The sequence below is a fragment of the Elephas maximus genome, chromosome 19, assembly GCF_024166365.1.
Source record: "Elephas maximus indicus isolate mEleMax1 chromosome 19, mEleMax1 primary haplotype, whole genome shotgun sequence".
In the NCBI taxonomy this organism is placed as follows: domain Eukaryota; kingdom Metazoa; phylum Chordata; class Mammalia; order Proboscidea; family Elephantidae; genus Elephas; species Elephas maximus.
In genome coordinates, this window is record NC_064837.1 from 42997338 (window position 1) to 43015897 (window position 18560).

At 46.7% G+C, this 18560-nt stretch overlaps 2 protein-coding genes across 5 annotated transcripts in view; one reads left to right on the forward strand and one right to left on the reverse strand.

Annotated features, from left to right (window-relative positions):
* Positions 1-299: 299 nt before the first annotated feature.
* Positions 300-12441, forward strand: ANKRD40 (ankyrin repeat domain 40). Of its 2 annotated transcripts, none has more exons than XM_049859703.1 (5): positions 300-676; positions 5650-5798; positions 6180-6671; positions 8591-8772; positions 9989-12441. In XM_049859703.1, the coding sequence occupies exons 1-5, from the start codon at positions 543-545 to the stop codon at positions 10133-10135; spliced, it is 1104 nt and encodes a 367-aa protein (XP_049715660.1). In that variant the 5' UTR covers positions 300-542; the 3' UTR covers positions 10136-12441. The 2 variants fall into 2 exon arrangements, with proteins under 2 accessions (XP_049715660.1, XP_049715661.1); XM_049859704.1 differs by having other exon boundaries at positions 598-680.
* A 553-nt stretch (positions 12442-12994) lies between these two features.
* The window catches only part of ABCC3 (ATP binding cassette subfamily C member 3), a 49101-nt gene continuing 43535 nt past the window's right edge, over positions 12995-18560 (reverse strand). For all 3 annotated transcript variants that reach the window (XM_049859696.1, XM_049859695.1, XM_049859694.1), the window contains 2 exons: positions 17552-17746; positions 12995-14539 (listed from right to left, as the gene is read on the reverse strand). In XM_049859696.1, the coding sequence (XP_049715653.1) occupies positions 14431-14539; positions 17552-17746 (304 nt within the window). In that variant the 3' untranslated portion in view covers positions 12995-14430. The remainder of the gene's footprint in view (positions 14540-17551; positions 17747-18560) is intronic.

Consider the following 18560-nt stretch of genomic DNA (forward strand, 5'->3'; position numbering starts at 1 on the left):
AAACCAGAAAAAAAAAAAAAAACAAACAAAACCCACCAATTATTTTTGATGCCTGGTAAACAGCCTATGGCAGAGGACAAGGCTTTTCTGGCTTTCGAATATGCTTTTTTTCTCTTTCCATGTGTCCGTCCTCCTCCCTTGAAGCTGCGGGGTGGGGGAGGTCTAAATATAGTCAATGAATCACGGCAAATAATATTGTGCAGCAGTTACATAAACAGCCAGCCCCGGCGCCGGGGCCGAGGGTAGGAACGGAAAATATCTGGGTCAGAGTTGTCACACTGAATAGGGTCCCCCGGAGCCGGCCTTCGGGAGGCGCGGCCTGGAAGGAGGCCTAGGCCTGCGGGCCGGGAGCAGCAGGGGAGCCGCGGGCGGCTCGCGGGAGGGAGCAGAAGTCCCGGGACGGGCGCGGGCGGCGGGGCGAGCAGGGCGGGGGAGCTCCGCAGTCCCTCCCCATGGCTGGGAGCCGGCCGCGGCGGGGGCGGCGCTGACAGGTCCCGGGCGGGGCGAGCGGGCCCGTGCCGGGGCCTGAGGCCGTAGGGAAGATGAACACCCTCCTAGAGCAGAAGGAGCAGCAGGAGAGGCTGCGCGAGGCCGCGGCCTTGGGGGACATTCGGGAGGTGCAGAAACTGGTGGAGAGCGGGGTGGATGTGAACTCGCAAAATGAGGTCAACGGCTGGTAAGTGGGGAGCGGGAGAGGCCTAGGGTCAGAGCAGGCGGCCCGGGGCGGGGAGCGGTCGGCTGCAGTCGCCGGGCTAAGGCGAGGCCTGGCGCCTCGGGCCTCCGAGGTTGTGCCCTCTCGAGGCCAGCCCCGGTCCTCCCTGCCTGTTGTAGACAGGAGCGCATTCTGCCCACTAGGTCCACCCAGGGCAGCGCCCACTGGGACCCTGGCGCTCCTATCGTCCCCCGCTCGGGGAAAACTTGGCTAGAACGGTGCCGGAGGATATGATTCTCAGCCACTAATACGCGCTGGAGCTCATCCTAGTTGGTGTCGAATTCTTTTGCTGTAGGTGCTTCTGAAGAAAACATCAGTGCAGAGCTAAAAGTATAAGCAACTGAGCAAATATGAATCTTATAAACGAGCACAATTTCCTTCCCAAAGACCAGAAAGGAAATCACTTGCATCGCTATGCTTCTCTGTTGTCTCTTTGCAGCAATGATTTGCAGCTGCCTACAGCTGCCTGTTGAAAGCAGACTCATTCATTTATTCTATAGTGTTTTGCTTTGTTTTCTTACACAATTTCAAAGAATTTGACCTAAGGCTTCAGTTGCTTGCCTGTAGATTGACCCCTTCCCAGTTAAATAGGGTGTCTTGTCTTAAGACCTGCTGGTGATTAAATCTTTAGTTTTAAGTTACCGAATGTGGCATTATTCTGCTCTCTTTGCATTTAAAAATTTAAATTTTATTTCATCCAGGTAATGATTAACCAGCCTATATTGCTAGTGTAGAGTTAAAGTGTACTTGAAGACGTTTTATTTTTAAAGTAGAATGGTACATTTTGAAACTGAAAGGGACATTGGAGATGGGTTCAACCCCAGAGAATAACTTGCCCTAGGTTGCACAAATAATTGATACGATAGCCAGGACCAGAACTGAGGTTCCCGGACTTCCTCACAAATCGGTCTACTTCTCCCTAAAGAAAGCAGCCTGGGTGGCTATTCAGAAAGATAGGAAAACAGCTTTAAAAGTGTTTGCAAACAAGCTTGCTGCTTTGAGTGTACCTTTCTTAGCATTGGTGTGATTCACGAGCTGTAAATTACCGTTTTGGCACTAGGAGGCACTGTTGTGTAGGGGAAGAAGCCCTGATTTTGGCTGTAGGTTCTTCATTCCTGCCTAGCTTTGTCACGTTGCCAGAGTTGCTTTATATTCCATTTATTTCAGAAGAGTGTTGTGATCATTTAACACGATGAAGTTAATAGCTAACATTTACTGAGCTTGCTCTGTAGCACAGGAACAGTTCTGAGCACTTTTCATGTGTTATCTGCAGCTGCAGCTACTCGGGGACATAAACCCAAACCCATTGCCATCGAGTAGATTCTGACTCATAGCAACCCTGTAAGGACAGAGTAACTCAGGGACATAACTATTGTTATTCTCTCCATTTTACAGATGAGGAAGCTGAGACCCAGAAAGGTTAAGTAATTTCCCCAAGGTCATAGAACTTACAATAACTAGTATAACTGGAACACAAACCCAACATCTGACTCTAGACCTCCAGAACCTACCCTACCACAATGCCTGTCACACAGTAGGTGCTCAGGAAATGTAAATTGAATCTGAAGTAACCTGAAGTGTCTTCTAATAGATTTAATTGGGGAAGATGTCTAATAATCTGTTGTTGAGTCAGTTCCAACTCATAATGACCCTATAGGACAGATTAGAACTGCCCCATATGGTTTCTAAGGAGCAACTGGTAGATTTGAACTGCCAGCCTGTTGGTTAGCAGCCGAATGCTTAACCACTGCGTTACCAGGACATCTCAAACTCAACAAGTCCATGATTGAATTTCTAGTCTCTCCCTTCATCTACCTCCCATCCCAAACCTGTCCCTCTGAGTTCTCTTCATTTCATCTAATGGCAACTTATTTCTTTCAGCTACTCAGACCTAAAACCTTGGCACCTTCCTTGCTGCCTCTCTTTCCCTCATCCACCACATCCAATCAGTCACCTTATCCTGCTGATTATACCTCAGATACAGTCAGAATCTGACCTCTGCTCACTAGTTCTACCACCATATACCTGGTACAGGCCTCCATCATTCTCTCACCTGGATTATTGCAGTAACCTCCTAACTAGTCTCCTAGCTTCTACCCTTACACCCTATGGTCTTTTCTCAACACAGCAGCCAGAGGGATCCTGACTTAAAACACAAGTCGGAATATTTCATTCTGCTCAAAGCCCCCTAATGGCCCCCATCTTGCTCCAAGAGAAAGCCTACAATTTCTACTTCCGGCCCCCTCACCATCCCTCCTTAGTCTAGGCCCCATCCCTTGGGAATTGCCCCCTTGCTCACTTTTTTCTGCCCCACTGGCCTCTTGCTTTTCTTGAAATACTTGGCACATTCCTGATTCAAGGCCCTTGCGTCTCCTCTGCCCTCTGTCTGAAAGGCTTTTTCCCCAGATACCAGGTGGTTTGCTCCCCCACCTCCTTCAGATATTTGCTTAGTTGTCACCTTCTTGGTGAGGCCTTTCCTGGACCCTCAGTTTATAATTGCACCACACCGCTCCCCAACCTCTGGCATTCCCTAATCCCTTTCCCTGCTTTATTGTCCCTATTGCACTTAATCACCACCCAGCATACTGTATGCTTTGCTTACTTATTTGCTTAGTATCTTGATTTCCTTATCTGTAAAACGGGTGGACGTTAATAACAGTACTTATTTCATGGGTTATTTTGGGATGAAATGAGGTAATACATGTAAAGCACTTAATACAATGTCTAGTATGTAGAGCATTATGTCTGTGCTAACTATTGTTATTTTCTTATTAAACAATGTGCTGGGCAATGGGATATAAAAGTACCCTCAAAAAACTTCTAGCACAGAAAAGCAGGAAGTGCCAGCTTTCATTTTGTGGTGGCTCAGTAACCACAGTTTCCGCACTGATGAATGACGTCCGGCGTCCCTGGTCGGAAGTACTGCCCAGCGCTGATAGGATAGTCTGTCTGTGGATTTAGAGCCGAAAGAGTCGAAGTTCAAAGATAGAGCTCCCAAATCAATTGCAATCAAAGTGTCATGCAAACCCCGTGGCTTTAAGAAACAAGTATAATGGCTCATGAAGAAGTTGAAAATTTTGCCTGGTTGCAATGGCCCTGAGTTACAGCTGCCTAGAGTCACACAGCTTGTCCTTGTAAATGGTGGCCGCTAAGGGCCCAGGGCTGTGGGGGACATGCTGTGTTGACTTTACCCCACTTTACATGGTGATGCTTTAGCTAGTCGATTTGTCCCAGAGTCTCTCAGACCCACTGGCAGTAAATTACCTCCTTCACTTTCAAGCTTGCCATGAGCAAGTGATTTACTACCTGCAAGTGAGTATTTTATTTCCAAAAGGGAGCATATTTTTCTCATCATGCTCCATTCATTTTTGAGTGCTCACTTATCATTACAATTATTCACTTTTCAAGCCTATGCCACAGACAACCACCTACAAACACACTGTAGGCTTCAGCTTTTCCGGAATCAAGGATATATTGGATCTCTCTACTCCAGGCGATGTCCACCTTGTCCTTGGTTCACTCATTCACCAAATATTAATTAAGCGCCTGGTATGTGCCAAACAGATACTTTCTTATCTTCATGGAGCTTATAGTTTAGAAGCCTAGATCAAGACTCTTCCCTTAATTTTCCCAAACTGGCAGTTATGTTATCATAGAGTACACAGTAACCTTAAAGGATAATCTAATTCTAATGATTGATAATGTAGGGACATCAGTGGAGTTACTCCCAGCCACCTAGACAAGCTAGCTTTCTGAAATTCACAAATGTTATAGTGTCTAGGGCAAATCAGCTTTTCCCTGGAACCAGATAAACTTTTCTCAGGTGACTGCCTGTGTGTCCTAGAGTTGTGACCTAACCCTCACTATTGAACATATTACATCTGTTCTTCATCATATCCGTGTTTGGCTATAAGCTCTGAAGTTACTTATTTCGGTTTAATTAGACAGTTGACGAATGAGGCCCTTTCAAAACAGAAGGGGGAAAAGTGTTTTCTTCTCATAATGTACGTTCAGCTTTGGCAACTGGAGATAAACTTAGTGGTGCTGAATCCTTTAATTTCTGTTAAGATGGAGCTTTTGCTGGCATGCTAATTACATTTCTATGCAGTATTAAAATAATGGCTCTTCAGAGTATGCATAAGCCCTTCCTATGTGTACCATATTAAATAGTTAGTTTTTACTGAAATGAGCCTGATACATTAGAAGAGTCTGTTTTTGAGAAATTTTGATCGTGGATATACATTTTTTACAGTGCCTTAGGAATTAAAGTATCTGTGGAGTGCCTTACGATTACACAGATAACGGTATGTTTGTCGCCTTCTGGAGAGAACTAGAGAAGCCAAATTAAAAAAAAAAAAGTTTGGCAATCTTTTTTTTTTTTTAAATGAAGGAAAGAAAAATAAAGAGGAAGAGAGAGGGAGCAACTGCGATTCACACAGGAGCATCTGCTGCGGTAATAATAATTTAAGTAGCAGTGAAAGCTTGCAGATAGGAGATGCTTATGAGTCTCATACTATTTAATCTCCAGGTGGCATTTGATGCATATGAAGCGAGTTTCTATAGCCTCTAAAAAGGAATGTGGCAATATGAAAATAAATTACAAAGAGACTTAAGACATCCTAATGAGAGATACTGATAGAGTAACTCTCCGCAACATCATTGAAGCCATGTAGCCAGCCTTCTGGAAGCCATTGAAATTAGAGCTCAAAGTTTTTCCCAGGGGCCAGAAATGGAATTTAAAAATAAGCTTTAAGCATATTAAATATTTTGATCATCTGTTTCACAAAAAGAAAAGTTGAGATTACCAGCCTAGTTTCCTGGTTCGAGCTGAGCTCGAGCTGAGCTCTTAACATGTGTTTATAACATTTAGAATTTGAAAACCCAGATCATCTCTCCTCTTTGTAAATCATCCTCCCCCTTTTTTAAAATCTGGGCAGGACCTGTTTACACTGGGCATGTAAACGCAATCACGGCCAGGTAGTCTCTTACCTGTTAAAATCAGGAGCTGACAAAGAGATTCTCACCACGAAAGGAGAAATGCCAGTCCAATTGACATCAAGGAGAGAAATCAGGAAGATCATGGGAGGTGAGTCTGTGCTTTGGGGCAAGTTTTGGTTTTGTCAAACTGACTTGAAGATTTGTGATATTAATGGCTTGCATTCTTGATGCCCATCAAACAACTGGTCTATTTCTAAAGACTAATTACTGTACCAAAATAGCAATTCCATGTTGTTTCTGCAAAGGTTGGCATTAAATAAGGTTTTATTTTTTTAACTGTAAAATTTAAGAAAGTAATAAAAATGGTAATCACAACCCAGTAAAATATTCTTTTCTCCTCTGACCTGAGGGAGGAAGCAGTAAACACTGACCATATTTGTCATATACCAAAGGACAAGAGCTTCTACAAGACACACTTTTTCCTTTGTAATTTTTGACTGTAAATGTTCTGTGTTTGCTTCTGTTTAAGTGGAAGATGATGATGATGATGATGTTGATGGCAGCCTCCCCCAGCTGAAGAAGGAGTCAGAACTGCCCTTTGTTCCCAACTATTTGGCCAACCCAGCCTTCCCTTTTATATACACCACCACAACAGAGGATTCAGCCCAGCTGCAAAATGGCGGCCCCTCCACACCCCCTGCATTGCCCTCTGTGGATGGCTCGCCCCCATTGCTCCCCTCTGGGGAGCCTTCCCTGCTAGGGGCCTTTCCGCGGGACCACACCTCTCTGGCACTGGTTCAGAACGGTGATGTGTCTGCCCCCTCTGCCATACTCAGAACACCAGAAAGCACAAAACCAGGTCCTGTTTGTCAGCCACCCGTGAGTCAGAGCCGTTCCCTGTTCTCTTCTGTCCCGTCCAAGCCACCAGTGTCTCTAGAGCCTCAAAATGGGACATATGCAGGACCAGCGCCAGCATTCCAGCCATTTTTCTTCACTGGAGCATTTCCGTTTAATATGCAAGGTAACCCCTCAGCAGCAGCAAACTGCCTCTGCATTGGGCAGGCAGTGCCCGGAGGTCTAGTGCTTCACTTCTGGGTCTTTTCTGGTGATGTGTATATGGGGGGGAGGGGGTATTTTATTTATTAATATACTTGGGTATAATTACAAACTTACAGGAATGTTGCAAGACTAGTATAAGGAACTCCCTTTGCTCAGATCCAGAAGTGGTTTACCTTTTACTCTTTTGCCCCAAAGTACTTAAGTGTGCGTTTCCTAAAAACAAGGATGTTCTCTTATATAGCCACAGCACAATTACCAAATCCAGGAAGTGAAACCTTGATATAATACTGTTATCTAATCCACAGTCCATATTTCACTTTTGCCAATTGTTTCAACAATGCCCGTTGTAGCTCTCCTCACCCCCCACACCCTTGTGCCTGCTGCCCAGGATCTAACTCAGGATCGCACATTGCGTTTAGTTATCATGGTGTTTGGTCGCCTTTAACCTAGAACATTTCCTTAGCCTTTCTTTATCATCTTTGGTCTCGATGTTTTTGAAGAGTCCAGGCCAGTTATTTTTAGAATAGGATTTTCTGTCATTTCTTCTGTATTTATTAGTTGGTGTTCTTCTGTAAAGAAGAGCTTTCCTTTTTCCTCCATTTATATCAGTATAGACTCGTGGAGCCTTACTTTAGTCAGCCGGTTATAATCCCCATCATTATTTTGATGTTCATGTTATCTCAGATTAGCCAGTGGGAGCCCCTTTCAGCTGGTTCTTGTGTCCCTTTGCCACGTCCCCATTGTTCTTAGAGTGCTTCCTTACTTTTGGTGCAACAAGATGCTCCAGGCTCATAGCGAAACTTTCGCTGCCCCAGCCCTGGAGTCAGCGATTTCTTTGCAGAGCCCTGTTTCTTTTCAGTGGAGAATGGTATTCAGAAACCAAAATGTGGCCCTCAATATGCTTCTTGTCTCAGATATGTCATTTCTTCTAGGCTGTCTGTCTCAGAGGACAGAATCAGGAAAGAAAAATAAGTATGCAAGCAAACAGACAAACACACATTTATGTTTACATATAAACGTATATCTATATTTCTGTATCTGTTTAACTATTATATATACTTAAAACCATGAGTTTGTCCTGATACCTCCAATTCCAAACCAACACCATGGGCTATGTCTAGTCTTATCTTTCCCTTTTTCATAGAACTAACTTTCATCTTCTGTTTTTGTGGGCCTGCTAATATAGGTGCTGACAACAGTGGCCTAGGGGTGCTGTGATGGCTCCATATATAAGGAGCAAAATAGAACTGCCAAATGCATATGGATGCCTGCTTGGGCCATCTTGGCAGCCAGGCTCCGAATAGACTGTTTAGGTTCCAGACCCAAGAAAAGCAGTTCCAAAGCCAAGACCCTCCCTTATTAAGGTCTACTCTATGCAGATCGTAGTTAGACTTAAATTTATATTAATAGCTTATCTTTTTGCTCTTTTATTGTGTTTATTGCAAGGAGTTTAATATTTCATAAATACCTCTAGATCTACAGCTGTTAATTTTAGTTTTTAGAGTAACTCATACCATGTCTTGCCTTTGCCTTCCTTACAACTCTTTTCTCCTTCCCCTGTTTAAGTGTAGTTTAAACCCAAACCCGTTCTTAAGGTTTTACCTCCTTAGCTCCAGCAGCAGTGGTAAATTTCCTTCTGTACAACAGGGATGGCTCACCCTCCCGCTGTTTTTTATTTGTGTACCACAGTCTTAGATGAAGGGATGACAGTGTAGGAAACTGCCCAAGCAGAGCCAGATGGAGGCTAAGCAAACCCTGCTGATGGTGTTGGTTGTTCGTTGGGTAGGATGGGCACAGGACTAAGTGTAATGGAAAAGATCTTAAATTACATGGGCTGTCCTGTGCCAGAATGGTTCATTAATATTCCCCCCTTTTTTCTAGAGCTGGTACTCAAGGTGAGGATTCAGAACCCATCTCTTCGAGAAAATGATTTCATTGAAATTGAACTGGACCGACAGGAGCTCACCTACCAAGAATTGCTCAGAGTGAGCTGCTGTGAGCTGGGTGTTAATCCAGATCAAGTGGAGAAGATCAGAAAGTTGCCCAATACTCTGTTAAGAAAGGTAAGAAAGGTCTGTTAAGCATGAATGGTTGCTTTCTGCATTTGGAAACCACCCGGCTTCCTCCTCGGTTATATGAGCCACCGTTAAAAACCCATTGCTGTCGAGTCAATTCCAACTCATAGCGATCTTATAGGACAGAGTAGAACTGTCCCATAGAGTTTCCAAGGAATGCCTGGTGGATTCGAACTGCCGACCTTTTGGTTAGTAGCCGTAACACTTAACCACTACACCACCAGGCTTTCATATGAAGCACAGTTGAAGAAATGAAAAGAGAAAAAGAATGAAGGGTGGTCTACCAAATGTAATCAATCATTGAGTTTTCTTGCCCTCTGCTGAGGCTGGAGAGACACTGACATTTTTGAGAGCTGTAGGATGAACCCTGGTGGCGTAGTGATTAAGAGCTACAGCTTCGAATCAAAAGGTCAGCTGTTCAAATCCACCAGGCACTCCTCGGAAACCATATGAGGCAGTTCTGCTCTGTCCTTTGGGGTCGCAATGAGTCGGAATTGACTTGACAGCATTGGGTTTGGGTTTTTCTTTTTTTTGGTAGGATACCAGAGGAGCCCTGGTGGCATAGCAGTTAAGAGCTCAGCTGATAACTAGAAGGTTGACAGTTTAAACCCACCAGCTGCTCTTTGGAACCCCTATGGGAGCAGTTCTCCTTGGTCACACAGGGTTGCTGTGAGTCAGAACCAACTCGACAGCAATGGGTTTGGATTTTGGTTAGGATCCCAGAGAGAATTTTGTGCATAACGTTCACTTGTACCTCTTTTCAGAGGTTTTACTTGTGATCTACGAGGATTACTTTAGTGTAGTTAGATGTGGCTTGTGTTTTACAAGATAAGAACCAAGTTGAATCACAGACGAATCCACATAGATGCATGTGCGGTCCTTCCTGCGTCCCTGGGTTCCTTGAACTCCCAGCCCATCAGGCTCTGGCTTCCCTGAGCACTTGAGGAAAACTGGTCCATGCGTTGTCTCTCCCTTCAGCACTTGCTCATCCAGTAGCAGCTGCTGCTGAGAGCTTCCACCATTCCAGCCCAACTCGCGCCTCTGGGGACTGTCCTGCATAGTCACTGACTTATCCCTGCTGCAGGGATTTTTTTTTTTTTTTCTTCTAGGTTTTAAAATGGACCGATACTAATATCAACACAGCACACCAAACATGTGGAGGCAAATGGGTCCTGTTAATCTCTTTAACCTACTTTTGTTTTAGGACAAAGATGTTGCCCGACTCCAAGATTTTCAAGAGCTGGAACTGGTTCTAATGATAAGTGAAAATAATTTTCTGTTCCGAAATGCTGCATCCACACTGACCGAAAGGCCTTGCTACAACAGGAGAGCTTCAAAACTGACTTACTAATGCAGCAGGGACTTTTATCACTGAGGATTGTGACGGTGTGTGTCACCTCTGGGCCAAGGACAAGCCATTGATCCAAATCAAGGCTGGTATTCTATACTTCTGCCTTGGATGCCTGGGAGGGCCCTGGTGCCACTAAGTAGTGTACACTAACACCGTCTGCCAAGGTAGGAAGCCCCTGACCCCCAAGCAGTGGTGCCACTCTTCCATGCCTCTTGGTGCACAATAAACCTGTCGCTTGAAGCATTGAACAGCTGAGAAGTGGTCTGGAGAGGCGGGAGCCAAAGGTTTCTATATCCAGTGGGCTTTATGTGTAGAATGTGAGAGAGTTGTCTCAGCAGAAGACGAGAGTGGAGCCTATTTCAAGCCTCTCCTGTTGACAGTGCACCTGAAGGGCTAGGATGCGCTGTTCCTGGTGTTGCATGCTCACAACTCCTGAAATGTGAACTAACCAGAGAGGAAACTTGGGTACTAGACAAATGAATTTTAGTGTGACTTGTAGCTGTGAGGTTTCATATAACGTATTTATAAATGTTACTCAGGTTAAAAGTATTTAAGAATACAGTTACCTAATTGTAAATAGGCTGTTAACCAAAAGAGCCTCCCCTCCCCGGCCCTTTCCTCTGTAACACTCAGCCTGCTTCTCTGTCTCTAGTCTGCCTTTGCCCAGTCGCCTCCTCATTAACTCCCCTTCGTGGTCACTAGAGGGCTCTCTGATGCTTCCCAAAAGGGTAGCCCCCTTTCCACTCTGAAGCGGTTCCTGCTATCTAAATGTTTGATTGCACGGAAGAGAAGAGCACAAACATTGCCTTGCCGGTCCCTGTTCTCCACTTTCATTTTCCACTAGAAATGAAAAGCAATTTTTGAGACTGAATCTGTTGCTCTTTTAAAGGTTATTGTGGGAAACTGAGCTAAAGGAGTTAGCATCTTTATTTTTGTATTAAAGATAAAGGTTATTTTGGAATTATTAGGATTTTTACACAACTCCAAAATCTGTTGCTTTTGTAAACAAAGTGTTTGATCTAGGTATGCCCCTGTCCCCCCTCACCAATCTACTTAACAAAGCCAGTTGTGGGTCTACCAGACTTTGTTCTGAAGTAAATGGAAAAAAAAAAAAAATCCTGATCAAACTCTTGAGCATAAAATTCTTTTTAAAGAAAGCACTGAAGGATTCTTCTCCTTCCCTTCAGTGTCGTTAATGTTAAAAGAAAAGCCACTGTCTTGTTGAAGCCAACAGTTTTCACTTTAGAGTTAAACACTAGCACACTTAGACAAACAGAAGAAAAGAGCGGGGACTCGAAGCCAGCTGTTGAGGAGCATCCCTGCTGTCTTAAGAAGCTTTTTCCCCATAGTGCCTATAGTTTCCAAAGAAACTGAACTTCCTAACCGTTAACTTCATTTATTGGAACACTACAGCTGAGTGAGAACGTGCAGAAGACGTCAATGGGAGAGAATGTTGTGCTAAGAGAACGACCTCCTGCTGCTGCCTAAATGCTGAGACAAGGTTGAGGTGTTTCTCGGGGCCAACTTCATAGAGTCACTCAATTTAGTGACTTAATTTATTCCACCAATTACTGATGGTGTCTTACCCTTGTAGGGAGTGTATGCATGGCACAGTGAAGGTGACTTATTACCCCCTTTCTCTAAGTGCTTTAAGGAAGAAAGCGCCCCTGTGTTTCAATCAGAAGCCAGTTTACCTAGAGGTACTAGCCTTTTTTTTTTTTTTCCTTTGCTTTGAAAAAAGTCACATTTTACTTATAGAATTAAGGCTGGTTCTCTCCTGGGGGAAATTAATTCAGTATTAATTCATGTCTGAGTTACTAGGGTTACAACTCTTGTAGCCATCCAGATTTAGAGACTCTCAGAAGCAGCGAAGCCCCTGTCTGGGAGGTGGGCTACAGAGGGGTGGCCTGGTCCTACCAGGATATCTCCCAGCTTAGAAACAGGCGAGCAATGGTCTTGGTGTCTCAGGTGGCTTTGCTCTGCACTGTCTCTGTTCTCCTTTATAAGGTCCTCTGTTGTCTAACAGACTCCTGCCCCCGGCAGTGGGGTAAGACTACACAGTTGCTGGTAGGTGAGTTTAAAGTCTTAATCTATGCATTCAGAGAAATATTTTTCTATGCTTTGTGTAATTTATAACAAAGGTTTTTTTAGCTTTGTTAACTGTGAATTCACCCCTCTCCTCCACTGCATGTTTAAAGCGTGTCTTCACACATCGTGTGTAAACATTCACCGGAGAGTTTTTTCTTTATGCATTGCTGACTGTTCAAACATAACAAATGTTATTAAAATTAAATATTAACTGACTGAGCCCATATTATTTCATTTTGCCCTCCTAAGTTTTTTTTTTTTTTTTTTTTAAGTAGCACTAGACTGCTAGTCGGAGGGGATCCAAAGGGACAGGCAGCTCTGGAGGAAGCAGCTCTGGGCCCGTTCTCCACCTGAGCCGCCATTGTCCCACTGCCGCTGCTGCAGAGCTCACACCCTGTCACCAGCACCTGGAGATGGATATTTTGTGTCATCTTTCCTCCCAGTTCACAGCAGTCAGCTTCATTTCCCCCCCGAGAAGCTGAGCCAGCTAGATGGAGGTCATCTCCTATTAGCCACATTTTTTGATTATCCTATTTACACAACTGAGCCTCTCCTTTGGGCTGTCAGCTCCTGTCAGGGCTGCGATGAGCACAGAAGCAAACTCCCAGGACAGGAGAGGAAATACAGCCTTACACCTTCAGATCTTTAGCTGAGAATGACGCCGAATAAATCTGTGTTTCTGTTGTTTTAGGGCAGCCAGAGCCTCACAAAGCAGATGTCATGCCAAATTGGCCCAATAAATCAGAGAGCATAGCAGAGACCTTTCTTAGCACCAAGGAGAGGCAGCATAATTTGGACATTTGTGCTTTCATACTTGCTTTATTGTTAGGGTGGAAGTCTCCTTCCGTGTACTCATAAACATCCTGGGCAGAAACAGCCTGCCGAAAAAACAAAAAACGTGATTAACCTTAACAAATTGTCCTGCAACACAGGCTGACCCAGAGCATATAGAAAGGCCAGATCAAAGGAGCCATCTCCACACCTACTGCTAACCATTTAGAGTGGGAAACCCCCTTCCAAAAAAAAAAAACACCCACAAACAAGTCACACCATCCCAAGAATCAAAGGTATAGGAAATGAAAGAGACCAGAAAACCTATTAAGGTAACAAAGGGAAGAGATCCATTCTAAACTGAAGAGGCCTTGTGCCAGGTGGACTCTGACCTGCAGAAAATGAACTCTCCATTGGCTACCTGTGAATGCATATTTAATTGACCCCCTCACATCTCCCTTACCAGCCGGGGACTGTAAGGGCCGGTCGTGGCCTCTGGGCTCACACACTCAGCTTCGGCTGGGCGGAGGAACATGAGTGACTGGGAGGCTGCAGTGGTTATGGGAACCTGTCTGGAACAGACTTCTAAAGGAGTGAGGAGATAAAGCACCATGCGCTTTTCAGCCCCTAGAGAAACCGGCTCAGCGGCTGGAGGGTCACATAAACGTGGAGATGTTCACAGCAGCTTTCCCACCAGGCCGCAGGTCAGATTTCAGGGGCTTTATTTCGCACCTTTTTATACCATCTGCACAGCACAGCAGTAGCTACAGCAATTACCCAGTGAATTTTGGTTATGAAGACACTATTTCCAGCCTAAAGCTTTTGGGGCCAAAGTTTTCAGATAGCTGCAACCATGTAGATGAATGTAAAGCCCACCTCTTCCACATCTCCCTCTTCCTCCCTGCCTCCCCAAAAGGTCCTAACCCCAAACCTTGTGCCCAGGCAGAGAAAGGCTGCATCGGAGTGTAGATATTGTTGAGCACATCACTTTATTTCATCAGTGTTCCATTTTTAATGGATTCTGGCCAGCACTCTCAAGTACAGAACTCAGTTCTTAGGGATGGCCTGGTCTGACAGTCTCCTGTTCCACGAGTAGAAAATATGAAAAAAAAAATCATAGCCGGGAGGGAGGTTGTTCCATAAAATGACTGAAAAAAATGCAGTGTGGAAATAATACTCAGCTGGGAATCAGGAGACCCGAGGACTAGCCAGGGCTCTGCCTCAAATTAGCTGTGACCTAGGCCCATCATTCACCCTTTGGGTCTCACTTCCTCATTCAAAGCGTTTAGCTGTTATGCTGTGAGGCACTTTACAGGGCAAAATCTAACAACTGCCCCCAGTGTTTGCCATCGAGTCCATTCTGCAGGTATATTTGGTGTCATTTCTCTTCCTGGTGAAAATCAGGGATGGCCAGGAGGAAATCCCAGGGATATATTTTAGGCAAGTCCAGCATCTTTGGCCATCCCATAAAAGATGCCTCTAGCTGCAATGAGGTTGGTTGGAGAATCAAATTCAGCTATTGTCCCTTTGTCCAGGACCAGGACCCTAGTCGAAGAAGAGAAATGGTCAGGTCTTATGCCGCACAGTCCAGCCTGCCCCTCTGGGGACTGCTCAGGCCCCGCAGTGATATGCCAACCTACCCATTCAGTCAACCCACCCAACACGGCCACTACGCCATGTGTGCACGCTTGCGAGGCTGGTTATTTTAGCTGTTCCCTTTGCTCTCCTGACAAATGAGGCGGTTTCTGGGATCAAACACAGGGGCCTATTCATCTCTGCTAGTTGGGGCTCCAAAAACCTTCCCTAATGAGCCCTTCCCTTCTCTAGGGTCATAGGTCTTGGGGCGGGCTGTGCACAGGGAGCCACTGGCCTGTGCGCTAAGCCCTGCACGCTTTCATCTGCTTTGTGCCAGTTCACAAAGGCACCGCGGGAAATCGGTCTGCAGCAAGGCCTGACATTGGAATCTGGGGCTGTGGCTGCCAATCTGGCTGCCACTGACGGTGGATCCCTGCCCCCCTCAGTCAGGCTTGGGCCTGTGATCAGAAACGCCCACCAAGCAAACACAGGGTGCACCTGGTGCAGGGCTAACACACTGGCTCCACAGGGTGGGGCAGGAGGGGCAAGGCTCTCCCGAGCCTGGAGAGATCACCCTCCAGGGGGCGGCCTGGACTGTCCTCTCTAATTCCCACCTCCTGGGCTCCTGGAAACAGGTCTGGGAGGAGGTTTCTATGGACATCCCTGCCTAGTTCCTGCTCAAACTGGAGTCCAGGAGACTGCCTTCTTCCTCCCCCCACCTCCCACCTCCATCCCCAGAAAAGTCTTCAGTGGCAATGAGAGCATTGCTCTTAGGATTAGGACTGAATGGTTCACCATGGTCCTCAACGGCCACTGTAGGAAGTTTGTTCCCCTTTCTCCCTCATCTTGGTTACACTGTCCCCTTTGCCCTCTGCCTTCCAGCCTCATGTGTCCTCCTGCTTCAGGGCCTTTGCATGTGTTGTATCTGCTGCCTGAAAATTTCAGCTCCCTCCCTACCTCCACCTCCAACTCCTACTCATCCCTTGGGGCCCGGCTGGCACTTCACTTCCGTAGCAGAGCCTCCCCTGGCTGCCCTGTGTGGTCAGCTTCCTTTGGCCCATACACACACAGACCCCTGCTTCTTCCCTGCAGGTTCTAATTGCACATTCAGTAGTGTGATTATTTGATCATTTCTGCCTGCCTCACTAGAATGAATGAACACCCAGCCTCTGAGGTCAGCCTGAGCCTCACCCTCAGGGCTGCTGGTGAATGAACCATTTTCAATTAGGCTTGAAGTACAGATCCTCTCTGCCCCAGCCCTGTCCCTGGTCTGGACCCCGGGCCCAGTGCTTCCTGCCTAGCCTCCCTTCTCTTTCCAGTGGGGTCCTGAATAAGAGTGTGTGTGTGGGGGGGGGGTCTGGGAGGGGGAGGTAAGCTTAGTTCCCCAGGTCCTGCTAGCCATATGGGGGCACTTCTGAGAAAGGGACAAGGTCTGACCCTTTGCCCTGCCCATGGCACCCTCCTTCTTCTCTGTATAGATGTTTATTGAATGAAGTCCCAGCGATGCGTTCCCACCATACTCCTTCAACCTAGACTTGCTCAAGCCTTCCGCCTTCTCTCCCCTCAGCATTCCCACCCCTTCGTGTATCTAAGGGGGCCAGACTGTTCAGCCCACTTTCATGAGCCTTCTGAGCTCTCTAGACCCCCCTTCAGCTTCCAGCACCACTTCATGGCATTTGACACAATGAGGGGACAGGTCACAATTTTTCCTTTTGGCTGAGTGGCCCGCCTCCCCAAGGAAGCCCTAAAAATCTGAGGGCAAGACCCTTTCCCTAATGCATGGAGAGTCCTACAGCAAGGGGACAGGTCCTAATGCGGGGAGGAAACCGCATTTCCCAGGATCACCTGCACTTTACAGGCATTATTTCATTGACTCCTTATAGCAACCCTGAGAGACGTTATTTCCATTTGAAACAGAGGCTCAAAAAGGTTTTGTGAGTTGCCCAAGGTCACCCAGCAGTTAGCAGCAGAGTTGGGCCTGGACCTCAGTCCCTCTGACTCCAGACCCACATGCTCCCTACCGCAAGGCATCAGCTTCTGAGGCTGAGGCCAGGAAACATGCGCTGGGTCCCGTGCACCAGTGCAGGGACCCAGGCACCACACACCTTCCCCAAGTTGCTTCCTCATGTATGAAATGGTATAATTACATCCACCTCACGGCGTGGTAAAAAAACAAAAACATTGCTGTTGAGTCAATTCTGACTCATAACGGTTGTAGGTGTAGAACTGCCCCGTAGGGTTTCCAAGGCCCTGGTAGTACGGTGATTAAGTGCTCAGCTGCTAACTGAAAGGTCAGCGGTTTGAATCCACCAGCTGCTTCACGGGAGAAAGATGTGGCAGCCTGCTTCCGTAAAGATTTACAGCCTTGGAAATCCACGGACAGCTCTACCCTGTCCTATAGGGTTGCTATGGGTAGGAGTACACTCATGGCAGTGGGTTAATCTTATACGGAAGCAGACTGCCACATATTTCTCTTGTAGAGCAGCTGGTGGGTTTGAACCACTTACCTTTTGGTTAGCAGCCAAGGACTTAATCACTATGCCACCAGGGCTCCTATTCACAGGGTGGTAATGACGCACAAATACAACGATGGTGCTGCAAGCACTTGGTAGATGGGAGCGCTTTGTAACTAGGTGCTCAGGAAGTGCTGGGATTCAGCATGAAGATCATATCATTAATGGGAGGCAAAATGGCAGTGGCCTGTGCGTGATTCACAATGCCTGGGGGGCCCCAATGTGCCCCTTCTCCACACGGTGGCCCCTCAGTGTCCCCTGTGCCCCAGAAAACATCACTGTGCCCTCCTATGCCCTGGTAACACCACTCTCTTCAGCTTCTAATCTATAGCTCAGGAAACCTCATTCTGTCCCCCATGCCCAACCATCGAAGTCTGCTCCCCTGCCCAGATAACCCTGATCTGTCCTGCTCCTTCCCCATGCCCAGGCAAACACACCAGACCCCCCTTGCCTGGTGCCTGAGCCCCACCTGGTGTAGTCCATGATGGTGTTGAGCCGGTGAGCGATGGTCAGTACTGTGCAGGTCTCAAACTGGGTGCGGATGGTGGCTTGGATGAGGTCATCGGTCTCCAGATCAATGGCGGCGGTGGCCTCGTCTAAAACCAGGATGCGGCTCTTGCGGAGCAGGGCTCGGGCCAGGCACACAAGCTGCCGCTGGCCGACGCTGGAAATGGGGAAGGCAGGCACCTGCAGCCTTGAGCCCCCAGCCTGCCTCCAGGCCTTGCTCCCCGACCCATTTCTGTCTCCACTCCTTCCCCGTGGCTCAGGTCTGGCTTCCTGAGTAACCGTTCCCATCTCTGCCACAGCCCAGCCCTCCCTGGAACCCAGAATCAAGGTCAAGACATCACAGGATGATGAGGGTCTTTGGGGGGTAGAACCAGTGCTCTATGACATCATGAAATCTCCCAGTGTATTTTTGGGACCTTCAGCCTCTGCTTTCATTGCTTTTTCCCCATCCTTGTTCTTCTACTAGTGCCATTTTTCTCTGCTTCACCCTATCAGTCACTTATAGCTTTGTAAGAACATGTTGGAGCCTGAGTGGTGCAGTGGTTAAGAGATTGGCTGCTAACCCAGAAAAAAAGGTTGGCAGGTCGAATCCACCAGCCACTCCATGGAAACCCTATAGGGCAGTTCTACTCTATCCTATAGGGTGGCTATGAGTCAGAATTGACTCGACAGCAATGGGTTTGGTTTGCTTTTGGTTAAGAATATGCTTAAGGAGCCCTTGTGGCGCAAACAGTTAAGTGCTTGGCTGCTAACCAAAAGGTTGGAGGTTTGAACCCACCTAGTGCCTCCAAGGAAGAAAGACCTGGTGATCTCCTTCCATAAGGATTAGACCCAGGAAAACCCCATGGGGGCAGTTCTATTCTGTCACGTGGGGTCACTAGGAGTCAAAATGGACTCAACGGCACCTAACAACAACATGAACTTGCTTAAATGGCCCTTCCTGGATACTGGTATGTATGCCTCACTATGCC

Excerpts from the sequence above, each read along its gene's own strand:
- ANKRD40 (XM_049859703.1), top strand. The coding sequence starts at position 543 with ATGAACACCCTCCTAGAGCAGAAGGAGCAGCAGGAGAGGCTGCGCGAG. Across the intron at positions 677-5,649 it reads CAAAATGAGGTCAACGGCTG|GACCTGTTTACACTGGGCAT; the intron begins GTAAGTGGGGAG and ends AAATCTGGGCAG. Across the intron at positions 8,773-9,988 it reads CCAATACTCTGTTAAGAAAG|GACAAAGATGTTGCCCGACT; the intron begins GTAAGAAAGGTC and ends CTTTTGTTTTAG.